The sequence below is a fragment of the Triturus cristatus genome, chromosome 7 (genome assembly GCF_964204655.1).
Source record: "Triturus cristatus chromosome 7, aTriCri1.1, whole genome shotgun sequence".
Taxonomy (NCBI): Eukaryota; Metazoa; Chordata; class Amphibia; order Caudata; family Salamandridae; genus Triturus; species Triturus cristatus.
This window is the reverse complement of record NC_140590.1, coordinates 1086591216-1086607276: the sequence shown is the minus strand read 5'-3', so window position 1 is coordinate 1086607276 and position 16061 is coordinate 1086591216. Positions and strand designations below refer to the sequence as shown.

General features: G+C 44.2%; 1 protein-coding gene across 1 annotated transcript in view; it reads left to right on the top strand.

Annotated features, from left to right (window-relative positions):
* The first annotated feature begins 8284 nt into the window (after nt 1–8284).
* Nucleotides 8285–16061, top strand: part of LOC146811137 (uncharacterized) — a 289135-nt gene continuing 281358 nt past the window's right edge. Inside the window, exons 1-2 of the mRNA XM_085618205.1 lie at nt 8285–8411; nt 10340–10380. Of these exons, the coding sequence (XP_085474331.1) occupies nt 8363–8411; nt 10340–10380 (90 nt within the window). The 5' untranslated portion in view covers nt 8285–8362. The remainder of the gene's footprint in view (nt 8412–10339; nt 10381–16061) is intronic.

The following is a 16061-nucleotide window of genomic DNA, read 5'->3' as shown; positions in this document are numbered from 1 at the left end:
CAGATGGGGATTTACGCCAGCATAACATGCACGTAAAGTTTCTGGAAAATTTACCAAAAATGTATCCTCTATCCTGGCCCCAAATCTATTATTGCCTGATGTTCACAACACCATAACACAGCCCCGAAAAAGTCAGAAAATGGGCGCACACACTGACCTGTCAGAAAAGCCCTCAGGCATTGCCAGATTGCTGGACAGGCCAGTCCATAAGATGGGACACCTGTCCAGAGCTGAATGTGAGATGGAGGGCTGTGCTGTGATCCAGCGCCAATAAAAATAATCGAAGAGAAATCGATACTCAGCAAATCATTACAATGGCCCATACACATTCACCCAGTATCCCTGATGCGCTGGTGTCAATTTGTTTCGTTCATCACCTAATTTCTTTTATAAATCCCCTATGACATCCATAAAATAACTAATCCTGATATCAACTCTTCTTCTATTTGATTGATGGACCAATTAGTTGAATAGTTGATAGTAATGATAAGATACTAACTCACAAATCATTTGTCAAAATTAATCACAGACTCTCGGTAAGGGTAATGAATGAGTTTTATCTCAGAATTCAAGGTAAATGCTCATCTGCATTAGGTCACATTATAAACACCAATATCATGATGGGGGACAATTTACATCTAATGCAGACTCATTATGCAATGAGAATATGCAATGAAGGAGTGGATAGAGTAAGAGACAAAAGGATTTAGCAAAATAATGATGCCAAACAATATAATACCTAACGGAAGGATAGATGAAGAGACAAGAGGTTCATCTGAAATAAAACATATCAATATATTGTTGACGGAGTGGATAGGTGGAGAGACAAATGATTCAGAGACAAGTACATTAATGCTGAGATTCTAAAAACGAGATAGAGTAAATACAAACCTATCGATCAGAAGGGAAGAAACACCCCCTGGACCCAGGAGATGATAGAGGTTCCCCAAAAGATAGTCAGGAAATGCGAAATATTAGATCAGGAACAGAACAGGATAGGAACAGCTAGGCCTCTTTGCAAACCGACGAACAGCGACGCATCTCCCCTCTTCTCTCCTGTCAGCCTAAGCTTCTTCGACACAACCTTAAAGGCATTCTAATTATAGTCTAAATTGCCATGTCCATCCTGTGAGAAGTTGGCCAGATATATGCTGTCCACTACTTATAGTGGGCACCTTGTATCAGTCCAAACAACCCCTTATGCTGAATAGGTGAAAGGCAACCTTTATTGAAAGCTATCCTAGTGGTAGCTATGGAAAGCAGCCTTCAGGCTAAGTCTTGAAGGAATGTAAAGCAGCTTGTTTTACCAGTCTATAATGTCTTGAATGATCAAATGAAAGGACAACCACACCAGGTATATATTTAAAATATATGTATTTATGATAAAACACACCCCTCAAGTTAGCAATCAACAGTAATTGCACAAATACACGTTTGGGCCCTAGGGGCGTACCAAACAATATACCAATAAAGTGGTATAAGAATCACGACTGAACTAGACACAAGGCCTAGAGCCTGTAGAATTGCTGGGACCCCAAGGGACCACCCAAGGTAGTGACACAGGGAACCCACGGGGACTGGGTGCAGTGTGTAAACACAACCGCAGGTTCCCGTTAGCTTCTATGGTGTTAGATCTGGGGGTCTCTAGTTGGCAGGGTAGGTACCACTGTCCAAGTAGGGACCCTTGCTTCTAGTCAGGGAAAGGGGGATACACTGTTAAGATAACCCCTGCTCACCCTCTAGGTAGCTTGGCCTGAGCAGTCTAGGCTATCAAAGGCAATATGTAAAGTATTTGTACCAACACTCACAGTAACACAGTGAAAACACCACAGATTTACTCCACACCAGTTTTAGAAAAATAAGGTATCTTTACTAAAAAACTTCACAAGACCAAATACTACAGAAAAACCAACATACAATTAAAAAGGTTACTTTAAAGATAGTTCAAGAGTTTGCAGAAAGTACTCCAGGATGTAAAAATCAATGTCCTGCACAAAATGCGACACTCTCGTGCTCAACAGTACCTGTAGATGCGCTAAGGTTCCCAAAAGCTATAACAATGAAGATGGCAAAGGCGATGCAATACTCCTGAGATCTTGGGGAGGCTTTGCAGCAGCCCTGCTTCACGCACCAGAGGTGGATGCGCTGGCTCCGATCTGTAGGGGGAGGATGCGATGACTTTGGCTTTCGTTGCATAGTTTTCTTGGGGGAAAGCTTCACGCACAGGTACGGTGCGACACTCTTCGATGTGGCGCGATGCGCAGCGCAGCGTTGACTTCCGGCGCCGCATCTCTCGATGCGCCACAGAACGGGACTCTGCGTCGACGCACGCGATGACTGGATACTTTCACGCACCGGCAGTGGTGCGGCTCGCAAACTGGTTCTGCGACGACTCTCGCAGCGGCAGAAATCTTCACGCACCGGGACGATGCTCGACGCACTCGGCGATGCGGGGACCCTGCGGGCTGCGACGGCGCACTCTCGATCTTGCGACTCGTAACCGGAAGATGCAACACTCAAACGGATGATGCGATGGGTACCAGTTACTCTTGTTCACGCTTCTGCTTTCCAACTCCCAAACACAGCAAAACGACCTCCTGAGGCCCCAAGACTGGGCAAGCACTTCAAGGCAGGTCAAAACTCCTTCAGCAGAGTTCCAGGGGAGCTGGGGGTGAAGTCCTTTTACTTATTTACTGTTTACTTATTATGTATTAAAAGTTACTATACTTTCTGTATAGATGAAATTTAAAATACATTCATTATTCTTAATGAAATTAAAGTTACATTTACTTTTATCTTGAAAAAAGGTTATTTAAATAATCTTTGATAAATTAATATTTATTTATAATTATCTTTTTTTCTCATAAAACTAATTTATATATATTTTAAAACAATTACAGAATGTAATACACAAAGTAATTTTTTAACATTATTTCCTGTAGGGTTTTACTTTAAATGCCTGCTTCCATTATTTTCTAGAGGAGGGTGTTTCAGTATTTTTGAATGGCCATGGATGGCACTAAGCATACTGCAGGCCTGAGCTGGAGTTCATTTACAATATGGTAATTTCTGATTGCATTATCTGTAGACGTACAGCACAAGAATAGGAAAGGGCTTACTCTTCTGTAGCTTGGTGGGTGGGTGTCCCTCCATTAACCCCTACCTAACTCTTCCTTAACCCCTCCTTATTCCATACCCTCAACCCCCCCCATTTATTTGTAAATAGTCCCAATTTTACACCCACTCTACCATCTCCCTCCCACATTTACTAATAAAATATATGCATACATGTGTCGAGATTCTCAGTTTGGGCGAAAACTTCTGCATGAAAAAGATAGGAAAGTTAAAAGCATAGATCTATGCACGTAGGTTTGTGAATAGTATTTTGCAGTATGTGAGTAGTACTATTACAGTACTGCTAAACACTGCAAAAAGCTGTTTGGGAATAGGCTTATGTGTTTTAACAACCATAGCAGGTACACCAAGTGCCCCAACCTACTAGGCCACACAATAACATTCCATAGGTAAGCAGGACCACAAATCACTAGCTCTTTTTTGTCTGCTTTTTTTATTTAAGCATATTTCTGCTCATCCAGAACTGGATTACTGACAAGCAAGGTAGAAGGAAGGATAGAAGTTTCTCTACTGGATGATCAAGTCTGAAGAGAAGCTGTGTATCATCAGCATAAGACATATATTCAGGTCCAAAAGTCAGGATGATGCTGATGAGGGACCTAATTTAAATATTAAACAGTTTTGGAGATAGAGAGGAAGCCTAGGTGACTCCATGCCTCACCTCATTAAATTTGCACCTGAAAGGGGCTATCAATAAAGACTAGAGATGAAAAAGGAGAACCAGACAAGTGATGATCCTCCCAGTCTAGTCTCCACCAGGGGTACAAACAACTGCTCTTATAGGAAAGTCATTTTCCCCATATGAAGCAAGGACCTCAAATAATGGTAAATCTTTTAGCATAACCCAGCGATCCATAATAATGCAATTCTTTTGGAATCCAATATGACTTCTAATAAAAGATCTTTTTTTTTAAACTGCTGCTCTTGGTAAAAACACCCACTTTGCATCCTAAAACACAAGATTTCCAAGTTAACCTCGATTTTAAATGTTCTCATTGTTATAAAGTTACTTTCATAAAACCTACTTAAGTACTGAATCATGACTCAAAATCCTGTCAAAATCTAATGGGTTCCTATTCACTCATGATTCCAATCTGTCACCATATCTTGCCGTAAAATAGCCACTTAAGGCAGAGGTTTGACATGACATTTCTGGGCACTCAAAGTTTACAACTCTAAGCATGATTTGTGTTTCATTTGCATAGTTATTGGAGCACAGATTTGTCTAACCTTTTTTGGGGGGCTACTGTGCCACAGCTATGGGTGTTCGGGTTTTTTTTTCCTCTGATGTCCAAGGATCTGCCCTAGATAGCTCTGCTTACTGGGCCACTTACAACCTTTTTGATGACTGAAGATGATTAGAAATTAACGATCCACTGAGACTCAGATCAATGCCATAATCGTTCACCTACTTGATAAAAAATACTCCTCAAAAGCATAATCTGTATCTAAAAAGCTTACTACTTCTCCCCTCTGAATATAAAAAACAGGCTCGTCATCAGAACTAGAATGACAAGATTCAATTGTTTGAGCCAAGAAGTCCATACCACATGCAAGAATAAAAGAAATTGGCACCTGCAACAGCTGCAGCACAAAGACACACCCACGAGCAATTGCACAAATGTTTGGTAAGAGGACTCAAGATTTAGACTGCTGTACCAGTCCATGTACTCCCTGGGAAATAAGCAAACTAGAAGAACCAAACTTTGAAAACTGGATATTCTGAGCTACATATGTCAAACAAAAAGGACATGCAGGGAAACTCAAAAGGACGTGCAGTCAAGAGGAAAAAATTAGGTCATCTGTATATGCTCCTGGAAACATCCTATGCAAAAAGACAGTTAAGAACAATGCTAAGATAAGTAATGTTGAGAAAATCAATGTAGGCACGGCCTTCTTCAACTTTTCATTTCTTCAGTGAAAAAGGTAGATTACACTCTAAGAAAGACAAAAGCCCTTCCAGAGGTCTGTTGTACAGTAGAGGGCAGAGCTACTTAGCTCAAAGATATTGTGAACAGTGACTTAATATGAGGGGAGATGTAAGACTGTTAAAAAGAGACATGCAGATTGAGAAACTAGATCTAGATGCGCAATCCTCTGCAAAGCTGGGATCCAGAGAGGGCTGATTGGGCTTGGCTTGGGACTAGAAGAGAGAGAGTAGTCATTTATTTTGTAGCACGAGATGAAATGGGAGATGATGAATCACCATTTCTGCATTACCCCATTACCCGTGTGCACCGAGTACCACCGAAAGCACCAAGAAACTGTTGACCTCCAAGAACATGAATTGTCTTTTCCAAGATTTTTTCATTATAGCTGTTAGCTAAAGCACATACAAAAGTCATACAATTGTCCTTGAGTGTTACATCTGATCTATAGTTACAGAGTTATTATTCTGCACTACCAAGAAGTTAAAGAGATGACAAGGTTAATTTTGTTTAGAGTTCCTGCTACGATAGTTGTAATATCAAGCTGAAAGTCCAGCGAAAAAGTTCCTTCCCTGTAAAGCCAAAACTAGAAGATAAGCTTAGTCTTCTAAGGCAGATCCTAAAGCTGGGCCTATAGGAGGACATATGCAAAAGAAACAATTGATGGACCAAATGCTGGACAATGCAAACATTCACCCCCAGTCACAAGGATCTGGGTTAAATCCATCATTCTTTTGCTCACAACCCCACCCCAGTTTGGACCCAGCCATATGCAAATCAGTCTTGACCCTGTTCCTTGTGGGAACAGTCCAGCCGTGCTGCCAAGCCAGGTCCTCCCTGGACCGGAAACAAGCATTCTGGGACCGGTTTCTGGGCATCACCCGTCATCAACCCGGCTAGCTTGAATCTAGTGGTGTAGTGAGCACGGAACCCACGTCTGGGCATACCCTTCCCACTTAGGGCGACATATTCAAAAGAAACAATTGATGGACCGAATGCTGGACAATGCAAACATTCACCCGCAGTCTCAAGGATCTGGGTTAAATACATCTTTCTTTTGCTCACCACACCACCCCAGCCATATGCAAATCAGTCTTGACCCTGTTCCTTGTGGGAATAGTCCAGCCCGAACTGCCAAGCCAGGTTCTCCCTGGACCGGAAACAAGCATCCTGGGATCGGTTTCTGAGCATCACCCATCATCAGCCAGGCTAGCTTGAATCCAGTGGTGTAGTGAGCACGGGACCCATGTCTGGGCATACCCTTCCCACTTAGGGCGACATATGCATAAGAAACAATTGATGGACGGAATGCTGGACAATACAAACATTCACCCCCAGTTTCAAGGATCTGAGTTAAATCCATCATTATTTTGCTCACCACACCACCCCACTTTGGACCCAGACATATGCAAATCAGTCTTGACCCTGTTCCTTGTGGAAACAGTCCTCCCTGGACCAGAAACAAGCAACCTGGGACTGGTTTCTGGGTATCACCCATCATGAGCCAGGCTAGCTTGAATCCAGTGGTGTAGTAGGCACAGGACCCACGTATGGGCAAGCCATTCCCACTTAGGGTGATATATGCAAAAGAAAAAATTGATGGACGGAATGCTGGACAATGCAAACATTCACCCCCAGTCACAAGGATCTGGGTTAAATCCATCTTTCTTTTGCTCACCACACCACCCCAGCCATATGCAAAGCAGTCTTGACCCTGTTCCTTGTGGGAACAATCCAGCCCGAACTGCCAAGCCAGGTCCTCCCTCGACCGGAAACAAGCATCCTGGGACCGGTTTCTGGGCATCAACCGTCATCAGCCAGGCTAGCTTGAATCCAGTGGTGGAGTGAGCACGGGACCCAGGTCTGTGCATACCCTTCCCACTTAGGGCTACATATGCAAAAGAAACAATTGATGGACGGAATGCTGGACAATGCAAACAATAACCCCCAGTCACAAGGATCTGGGTTAAATCCATCATTCTTTTGCTCACAACACCACCCTAGTTTAGACCCAGCCATATGCAAATCAGTCTTGACCCTGTTCCTTGTGGGAATCAAGCTATCCTGGCTAAAGAGGGGTGAAACCCCGAAACCGATCCTAGGATGCTTGTTTCCGGTCCAGAGAGGACCTGGCTTGGCCGTTCAGGCTGGACTGTTCCCATGAGGCACAGGGTCAAGACTGATTTGCATATGGCCAGGTCCAAACTAGGGTGGCATGGTGAGCAAAAGAATGATGGATTTAACCCAGATCTCTTGAATGGTGCGAATGTTTTGATTTGTTCACCATTCTGTCCATCAATTGTGTGTCTTTTGCTCTCTGGGCCTATAGGAGAGCAGCACATTGGAGGGGAACAAACTCCCTCCATAACTCATCTGCTTCTTTTCCCCCTTCACTCTCTTTCCCATCGCCAATATTGTTTTCTTTGTCATGGAGTGTAATTGAAGAGGAAAAAAAGTAGACATCGAATTGCCAGCCAGATTAATTTAGACATTTGTAGCACATTGGATGAAAGGGAATGAACCAACCTCACCCCATAATTTCCCAAGGAATGACAAAAAATCAGTAGTAGGTTTTCATAATCAGCAAACATTATATAAAGAAACTTACTAACAATAAAACGTTTTTTTAAGTGGCTCCTGAAAGGCGATTGAAAATACTTTTACATGAGGGTGACAGCAAGCTGACTTAAAGCATTATAGGAACTGAAGCCTCAATATTTTTTTTTGCTTGGTTTGGCCATGCGTGGCCTTCACTCGCAGCACTGCCTCCTTTTTTGAAGTTCTGCATTAAGTTTGCAAATCCCAGGGGGTCCGCACTTCCTCAAAGTGTAAACTTGTAGATACATTGTAATCACCGGATCTGTTTAGCCCTGTAACCCATGGTTATGCATCCTTCCCACTGAAATGATAATATAAAGAAAATGTGAAAAGAAGACAATTAAATAACATGCAAAGGACATAATTTGTTGGTGTAAATATAAATGTCCACCTATGCTTTCGTGTCCTGTTTTTTAAAACAAAAACAGAGAGCTGCCAATTAAGGTTTTTGGCTCCTCCCTTTGGATGGAACATGAGAATGAAGGTGGAGAGAAACTGGCACCTGTTGAGTCAACATTGATTGATCCCACGGCCAAGAATCAAACTAGTACAATTGTCACATGACCTAACATCAGATCTGCTGGCAGGATCTGACTGGTCGCTTTCAGAATAAAGATAGGAGCTCTGGGCTGACAGAGACACCTTGAGATTGAACCTTGTGTACTCCAGATCACATTTCGATACCCAGCCATCTCTCAGCCATGAAGATCGCTCTCGCTTTTCTGTTGGTGGGAGTCAGCTGCTTCCTTAGTAAGTGTCCATTCTATGCTCAGGGAGTAGGGGTGAGAGAATGTGGTTTTGTAAGGACCTTAATTCTAATAAATAAGAATTCTTCAGCGCACCTCCAGGACTCAATATAATCTGTGAAAGCATGAGTTCTAGAGAGCCCCAATTATAACAAGAGATACAATGTTTGCTTGAGGGCATTCTTTTTAAAAGTAAATAGGAAGCTCTTTAGTTTCTTCTCTTATATGTTTCTATACATGTTGGAGTTTTCGTTTTTAATACCCGATACTCTGTGGACTTTACAGTATCATAACTGAGTGGAGTGTGGCAAGAGAGTGTGAGGTTAGGATGGGAATTATGAAAGTGCATTGTTATTTAAACCCTCTTTTACTTTTGGGGCACGTTCTCAAGTGTTATTTTTGTTTGTTAACAATGTGGGAAACAAAATTGATGATAGTATTCCAAATCGAGTTTCAAAATACACTGTGAAGTCATTCCTTCTCTGTACTCCTTTAGCCGCTTGCCAAGCACACACTAAAACGATTGGTCATTTTATGATCCAGCTATACATCGATTGCTTCAGGACTTTCTACCAAAGTGATTGTATTTAAGAAAACATACAATGAGCTACCTTTAACAAATATATAAACAATATAAGTAAGATAGCTCCCTCAAGCCCATACAAATAAAAATCACGATTGAAGTTGCCAGTCTATCCTTGAGGCACAAAAAATATGTCTGAGGCCAGCTAACAGGTTTAAAATAATAGACAGTGAATAGCGCAGAGGGTTTGCTCTAGAGGAGGTATCTCGGTAGCCACATCCTAGGTTCTCATGGAGGCCATTGATCAGGTACTGGTTGAACAGATACGAAGACTTTTTTGAGACACCTTTAGAGATGGTTGAAGTGCTGGAGAGGACACATACAGGGTCATATGGCAGAATGGGCAACCAGTTAAGTCATTAAGTAGGAATCGCCATTGACTGATCAACACACAAAACAAACAAATGTGATTGCTCCGATCAAAAACACGTAGATTGCGATATACATTTCTTTTGACAGCCTTAAAATAGTTGACGCCGGGTCGACCTAGTAACACATTTAAAGCAAGTTGGTGAAAATTCTCTTTAGGTGTATTTAACGTATATTAGGCGGCCAGAGTTTAAGAGCAATGCCAATATATCAGTGTCAAAATCAGTGTAAAGTAAAGTGAAAACTCTGATTCCTGGGATTGGCACCAGCAAAAATAACACTTAGCCTATTTAGGATGTGCTACATAGGGTGGGAGGCATTACACACCTCCTCTGTTTTGGGGTGCAAAGGCATGCGATTACTACTACAAGTATTTTATATGGGCCAAGTATTTTTGACCTTCCTTGAGGCATGTCCTTGATTGATAACTGTGTAGTGTTGCTCTCCTTTTGGACAACATTGGGACACTTTTTTCCCAAGGCTCCTCCCCCTTCTTCTCACATCCATCATTAATCACTCAAGCAAAGCAGCCCCAAATGGTGGCACCTTTCTAGCCCATCTCCCCAAGGACAAATCCAATCGAACAAAGAGCCATAAGTCAGACTAAATGGCAAGTTTGAAATGTTTCCTAATGTATTCTCTCATAGTACATTAGGTGCAACCTTTAAGCATTGCATGCAAGGTGGACAGACACATCTTCAAGCCTCAGACGAATAGAACAACCAGTCCCATATACAGCAGCCCCACAGAGTGGGCAGTCATGCAGAATACACAGCACATCAACACAGAGTCCCAAATGTAAAACACATTCTCACTCATGATACATTGAAGTCATTTTGCCACTTCGAATAAGACATGTGGTAATTACAGGTGAGAAAGAAGAAACCACAGAAGGAAACCTATTCGTCATTATTGTTTTGGAAAACATATTTCTGTTTGTGATAGCGCTAATTATTTGTTTTTCATCTCTGTTATTCTAGCTCTGGTGTCTACTTTTAAGACTGTTTGTCCGTGGAGAAAGGTATGAATTTTTCACTTACATTTTATTTTAAGATCATTCTTCTACTTTTTAACTGATTACCTAAATGTATTGCAAAGAAATATTTAATAATTTGTTGCCAACCTGCAGTATTCTCGTATGTATTAGAGGATGGGTGCAGGGGTAAGTACCTGAATGGCCCTCATGACATGTGACCTGGAGCAATATCCTCTGGGGTGTTACTAATTTGCTGTGGGCTATTATGAGTATTGTAGTATGTTGGACTGGGAATTTCTGGTGCCACAAATACTGGATCCAGTAATCCTCGGTTTGCAAACTCAGGGTGAGGTAAGAGTAAGACTGGAGACACCTGGACAAGAGAGATGTAGCAGGGCTCTGAACTAGTCATGCTTCCTCCTGCCTCCTCTCAATACATGTCATTTAGGGGCTGTCTCTTGGCACTGTCTTTAAAAGAACTGGCCTCAGAAGTGGCAAATTCAGTGGCAAGAATTCCTACATTACTTTTGTTCTGCTCGTTAATAACATTCAGTAATTCACTTTTAGTGTAATTAAAAATGGGGCAAACTTAGGTCCTTTGGATGGAGCTGTGGGAAGTAAAAATGGTTTAAAATGTATGTCGTGTGAGTGCTTGCGAGTGAGAGTACTCTTAAGGGAGAGAGTGTGTGTGAGAGTGCATGTGTATGTGTGAGTAAGTGCATCTGTATGTATAGGCATGTGAGTGTGAGTGAAAACAAGTGAGTCATTGACAGGTAAAGTTAGATCAGGTGAGACTGAGGCCCAGATTTACTATTCTTTGACTCAAGCTACTCTGCACCAGAGTTGCTCGCTGCCTTGCATCAAAGGGAGAGAGAAAAAATGCGCCCTATCTATTAAATGGGTGACAGCCCATATTATTTTACAAAGAAAAATAGACAAACATCCACTTTATACCCCATGGCATAAAAAGCCTTAGCGTGCACAGCTTGTCCAAATCCACGCCACCTAAATCAGCCCTGCCAAGTACCCCACATCTGGCTTTAGAATTAGGCCTGGGAGGTATATTCCGTTCCGGGTACTTTCGCGTTCCGCGGAGAACGCAAAATTGCCAAAAATTCCGCGATCCTTGGCTTTGTGGAATTTTTGTTTGTTTGAGCTTTCAAAATGCGTCTTCGTGAGATATTTCCCCCTGAGCACGCAAACAGCACTCGCAAACAGGAAAAAAGCATCGCGAACGGGCAGCACAAGCAATTCCGTGTGTTCGCGGAATTTCTGTGTGCTCGCGGAGATTTTTTACCATTTTGCGGAGCTTTGTGTATCGCGACTACGCAAATTCCGCCCACCATTGGTTAGACTAACGCATTTCAGTGTGGTGATCCTCATCACTGCACTGAAATGCTAAATCACGCATAACGGGCATTGCGCCTGCTCGGGTACCAGTTCTGCTAATCAATGCTGGTGTAGTATTATTTCAATGTGGCTGTTTTCTGGTGCTTTTCCTGTCTCCTAAATACGATGCGGTAAATTTCGTTATGCAGTACAGCTGCCTGTGTGGTAGTCTTGTAATGAATGTCCCTTTTCTATGCCCACAACATTTTGCCTTGTTTTCAGTGTGTTCATAAAGATAGGTCTTGCGAGGATTTGTTGCAGGCACGCACGCGCCATGAACCGGCAACCCCACAATGTCAGCCACTTCGAGTGCGACATTTGCAAGGACTGGTTCCTGACATAGCTAGGGGCTTGAGAAGGGCACCAGAGCTTTGGAGTGGGTGATGCTGTGACCCAGGATAACCTTCGCCTCCCTGCAGGGAGCGATGTGCAAAAACAGCCGCTCTACATGGGGGAGCCTGGATCTAAGATTCCAAAACGCTGACACCACAGCGCTGAAGTGCCCAATTTCATTGCTGTTTTGATGTTGGGGGACCGGAAATAACGATGAGTAAGTATTAAAGGAATAACATGGGGGAGTCTGTTTCCAGGCTGATTTCTACTTGTTTTCTTCTATACTTTCACATGGCGGTAAAAGCTACTTTCAGCAGCAGACATACCGGAATGAAAAATAAAAACATTAATTGTGAAGGTTCCGTAACTCCTGTGACCTAGGTGTATTGGTAACTTTTACCTGTGTCAGAGCATTATTTCTTCAGATGCAAGATAGATATATAGCTGCACTGATTACGGGTGTTACATTGAGTAATTGCTAAATGTGTGACAATGGTTTCCGAAAGCATTACTGCACCCAGGTGACATTGTATTGATACTGCACAATACACTCTCAGAGTGCTTAGACATAAGCTCCCCACTCCTTACTGCCATGAATTATTGCTCCTCAGAGGGTTAGTGCCTCCAGTCATCTCTCATAGTTCCACCTGTTACTGTGGGCAGTCACCTCGCAGCCATCCAATGCCTGCTGGCCCTCATGCGGTCCTCAATGCTCCTCTTTTGACTAGAGTCCATCGAGAGGCATGCTCTAACAGTCTACTATATTGCCTCATCCAGCCTCTCAAGTTCGGGCCTCTGCCTGCTTGTTGCAGGCCTGTGAGGCCCAATTTACACACACAAAGAAGAGTCCTCAAGTCCCCCTCCATCCAGCAGGTGTTGTATTAATGCACCAACAGACCTTGCTCTGCAGATGAGCTGATTGCACCGAGGGTCTAGGTGCCTACTGTGGCGCAGGGAGCTGTGACCTAATTCTAGTCTGGGAGCATCAGAGGCACCACTCCACATACTGCTTCAGGCTTGGATCTACCCTCCTCTCACACTCCTGCCTAAACGGATAACACTTCAGCCCAGGGCAGTCTTGACCGCATAGTCCTAAAACACATTAGATCCCAGTTGCACCCTACCTCAGACAGAAAATTACTGAGGAGGCATTAGAGGGTAGGTTACTGGGTCTTACCATGATTTTAGCATTCCAGAAATGGACTGGTTACTCATAGATGAAAGCAGCTCTTTTTGGAAGGTTTAATCTGACCACAGTTTAGCATTTAAAAAAAACTTTGCAGCATTTCCACACTGGGTACCCAGACATTATGGAAGGCCTGATCGGACCTTGAATGAACTGCCACTTTTAAAGTGCTGGAGCAAGTGTAACCTGGCTCAGGCAAACCTCTGATTTCTTCAGAGAACATCCTATGTATTTATTTTGTAGAGTTACATTAACATGTAGCTGATGGAAAACTGCTTTGCGCTTGCAAATTTGCAAAGACACCTGGCAGGCTGGTCACCATTAGGGTGCAGAGGAATACACCTCTATTCAAGCACATTTTCACACTGATTCACTCATAGATGCCAAGGTTTCAAATTGGTAAGTGTGACATTTTCATAATTTAACTGTAATAATGGGTGACATTCTTGCAGTCTGACTCTGCTCAGTTTTCAGTAGCCTGCTGTTAGCGCACTTTAGTTCAGTGACTTTCTTAGCATTTCTATTTGCTCGATTGGGTATAACTTCTGATATTTATATGTTTCCCTCCTCTTCATTGCTTGATTTTGCTCATGAGAAAGTGTCACTCATAGTCGTTAAAATGTCACTCATATTTACACTGAAATTATGAAAACGTCACACATAGCAATCTAAAACCTTGGCAGTTATGCTAATTCTACCACATATAGCACATTTGAACATCTCATAATTCCATGCCACACAAATCAACTATAAATAATTTAACACAACAACATTCCATAACACATAATTACAATCCTAAAAATAAAAAAACACATAATTCCACTTAACTCCATACCACATAATTGCACATCCCATAATAACATTCCACACAAATTAATACCACTCCAAACCACATGATTACACTCCACACAACACAATTCAACTGCACATAATTCCACTTCAACCTATATAATTATACTTCACACAACATATTTACACTCAACTCCAAAACACATAATTACTCTCCAGGAAATACACCTCTGCAACATGCTGCATAAATTCCGCACAATTATACACCACACCATGCCACATAATTTCACACGTCACACAGTTCCACAATTTATCCCCACACAGTTCATCAATCAATCAATCAATCAATCATGGAATTTATATCGCGCACTACTCACCCGGAAGGGTCTCAAGGCGCTTGGGGGAAGGGGTCTTCTACTGCTCGAACAGCCAGGTCTTGAGCTGTTTCCTGAAGGCGAGGTGGTCCTGGGTCAGCCGCAGGTGGACGGGCAGGGAGTTCCATGTCTTAGCCGCCAGGTAGGAGAAGGATCTTCCTCCGGCAGTGGCTCTCTGGATGCGAGGGATGACGGCGAGGGCGAGGTTCGCGGATCGTAGCTGTCGGGTGGGCGTGTAAAAGGTCAGGCGGTCTTTGAGGTACCTTGGGCCCAGGTCGTGGAGGGATTTGTGTGCGTGGGTGAGGAGTCTGAACGTGATCCTCTTGTTGACAGGGAGCCAGTGCAGGTCTCTCAGGTGGCTCGAGATGTGGCTGCGTCGGGGGGCGTCCAGTATGAGACGGGCGGAGGCGTTCTGGATACGCTGAAGTCTTTTCTGAAGCTTGGCTGTTGTACCGGCGTAGAGGGTGTTTCCGTAGTCTAGTCTGCTGGTGATGAGGGCCTGGGTGACAGTCTTCCTGGTCTCGGTCGGGATCCATCTGAAGATCTTGCGGAGCATGCGGAGGTTGTGGAAGCAAGATGAGGAGACGGCGTTGACTTGTCTGGTCATCGATAGGGAGGAGTCCAGGATGACGCCCAAGTTGCGTGCGTGGTCCGTTGGCTTGGGTGCGGTGCCCAGGGCCGGGGGCCACCAGGAGTCGTCCCATGCGGAGGGCGACGGTCCCAGGATGAGGACTTCTGTCTTGTCCGTGTTCAACTTCAGGCGGCTGATGTTCATCCATTCGGCGACATCTTTCATCCCTTCGTGTAGGTCGGCTTTGGCGGTGTCGGGGTCTCTGGTGAGGGAGAGAATCAGCTGGGTGTCATCAGCGTAGGAAATGATGTTGAGGTTGTGTTGGCGTGCGATGGCAGCGAGGGGTTTCATGTAGATGTTGAAGAGAGTGGGGCTGAGCGATGATCCTTGCGGGACGCCGCAGATGACTTCGGTGGCCTCAGAGCGGAACGGAGGGAGGCGTACTCTCTGTGTTCTGCCGGAGAGGTATGAGATGATCCATTCCAGAGCAATCCCCTGGATGCTGGTGTCGTTGAGGCGTTGGACTAGGGTGCGGTGGCAGACAGTGTCAAATGCTGCGGAGAGGTCAAGGAGGATGAGTGCCGCTGTTTCACCTTTGTCGAGCAGGGCTCGGATGTCGTCGGTGGCTGCGATGAGGGCGGTCTCGGTGCTGTGGTTGGCTCTGAATCTGGATTGCGATGGGTCGAGGGATCCGTTCGTCTCGAGGAAGGCGGCCAGCTGCTTGTGGACGACCTTCTCGATGACTTTGGCAGGGAATGGAAGGAGCGAGATTGGGCGGAAGTTCTTGAGGTCGGTCGGGTCCGCTGTTGGTTTCTTCAGTAGTGCGCTGAGCTCGGCGTGCTTCCAGCTCTCCGGGAAGGTGGCTGTGTCGAAGGAGGCGTTGATGATGTCTCGGAGGTGGGGTGCGATGGTAGAGGCAGCCTTGTTGAAGACATGGTGGGGGCATGGGTCGGTCGGAGATCCGGAGTGGATGGTGTTCATTATGCGTGTCGTGTCTTCGGGGGTCACTTTGGTCCATGTCTGGAGGATAGCGGCGGGGTGCGTAGGTTCGGTCGATGGGTGCGGGGGTGGAGCGCTGAAACTG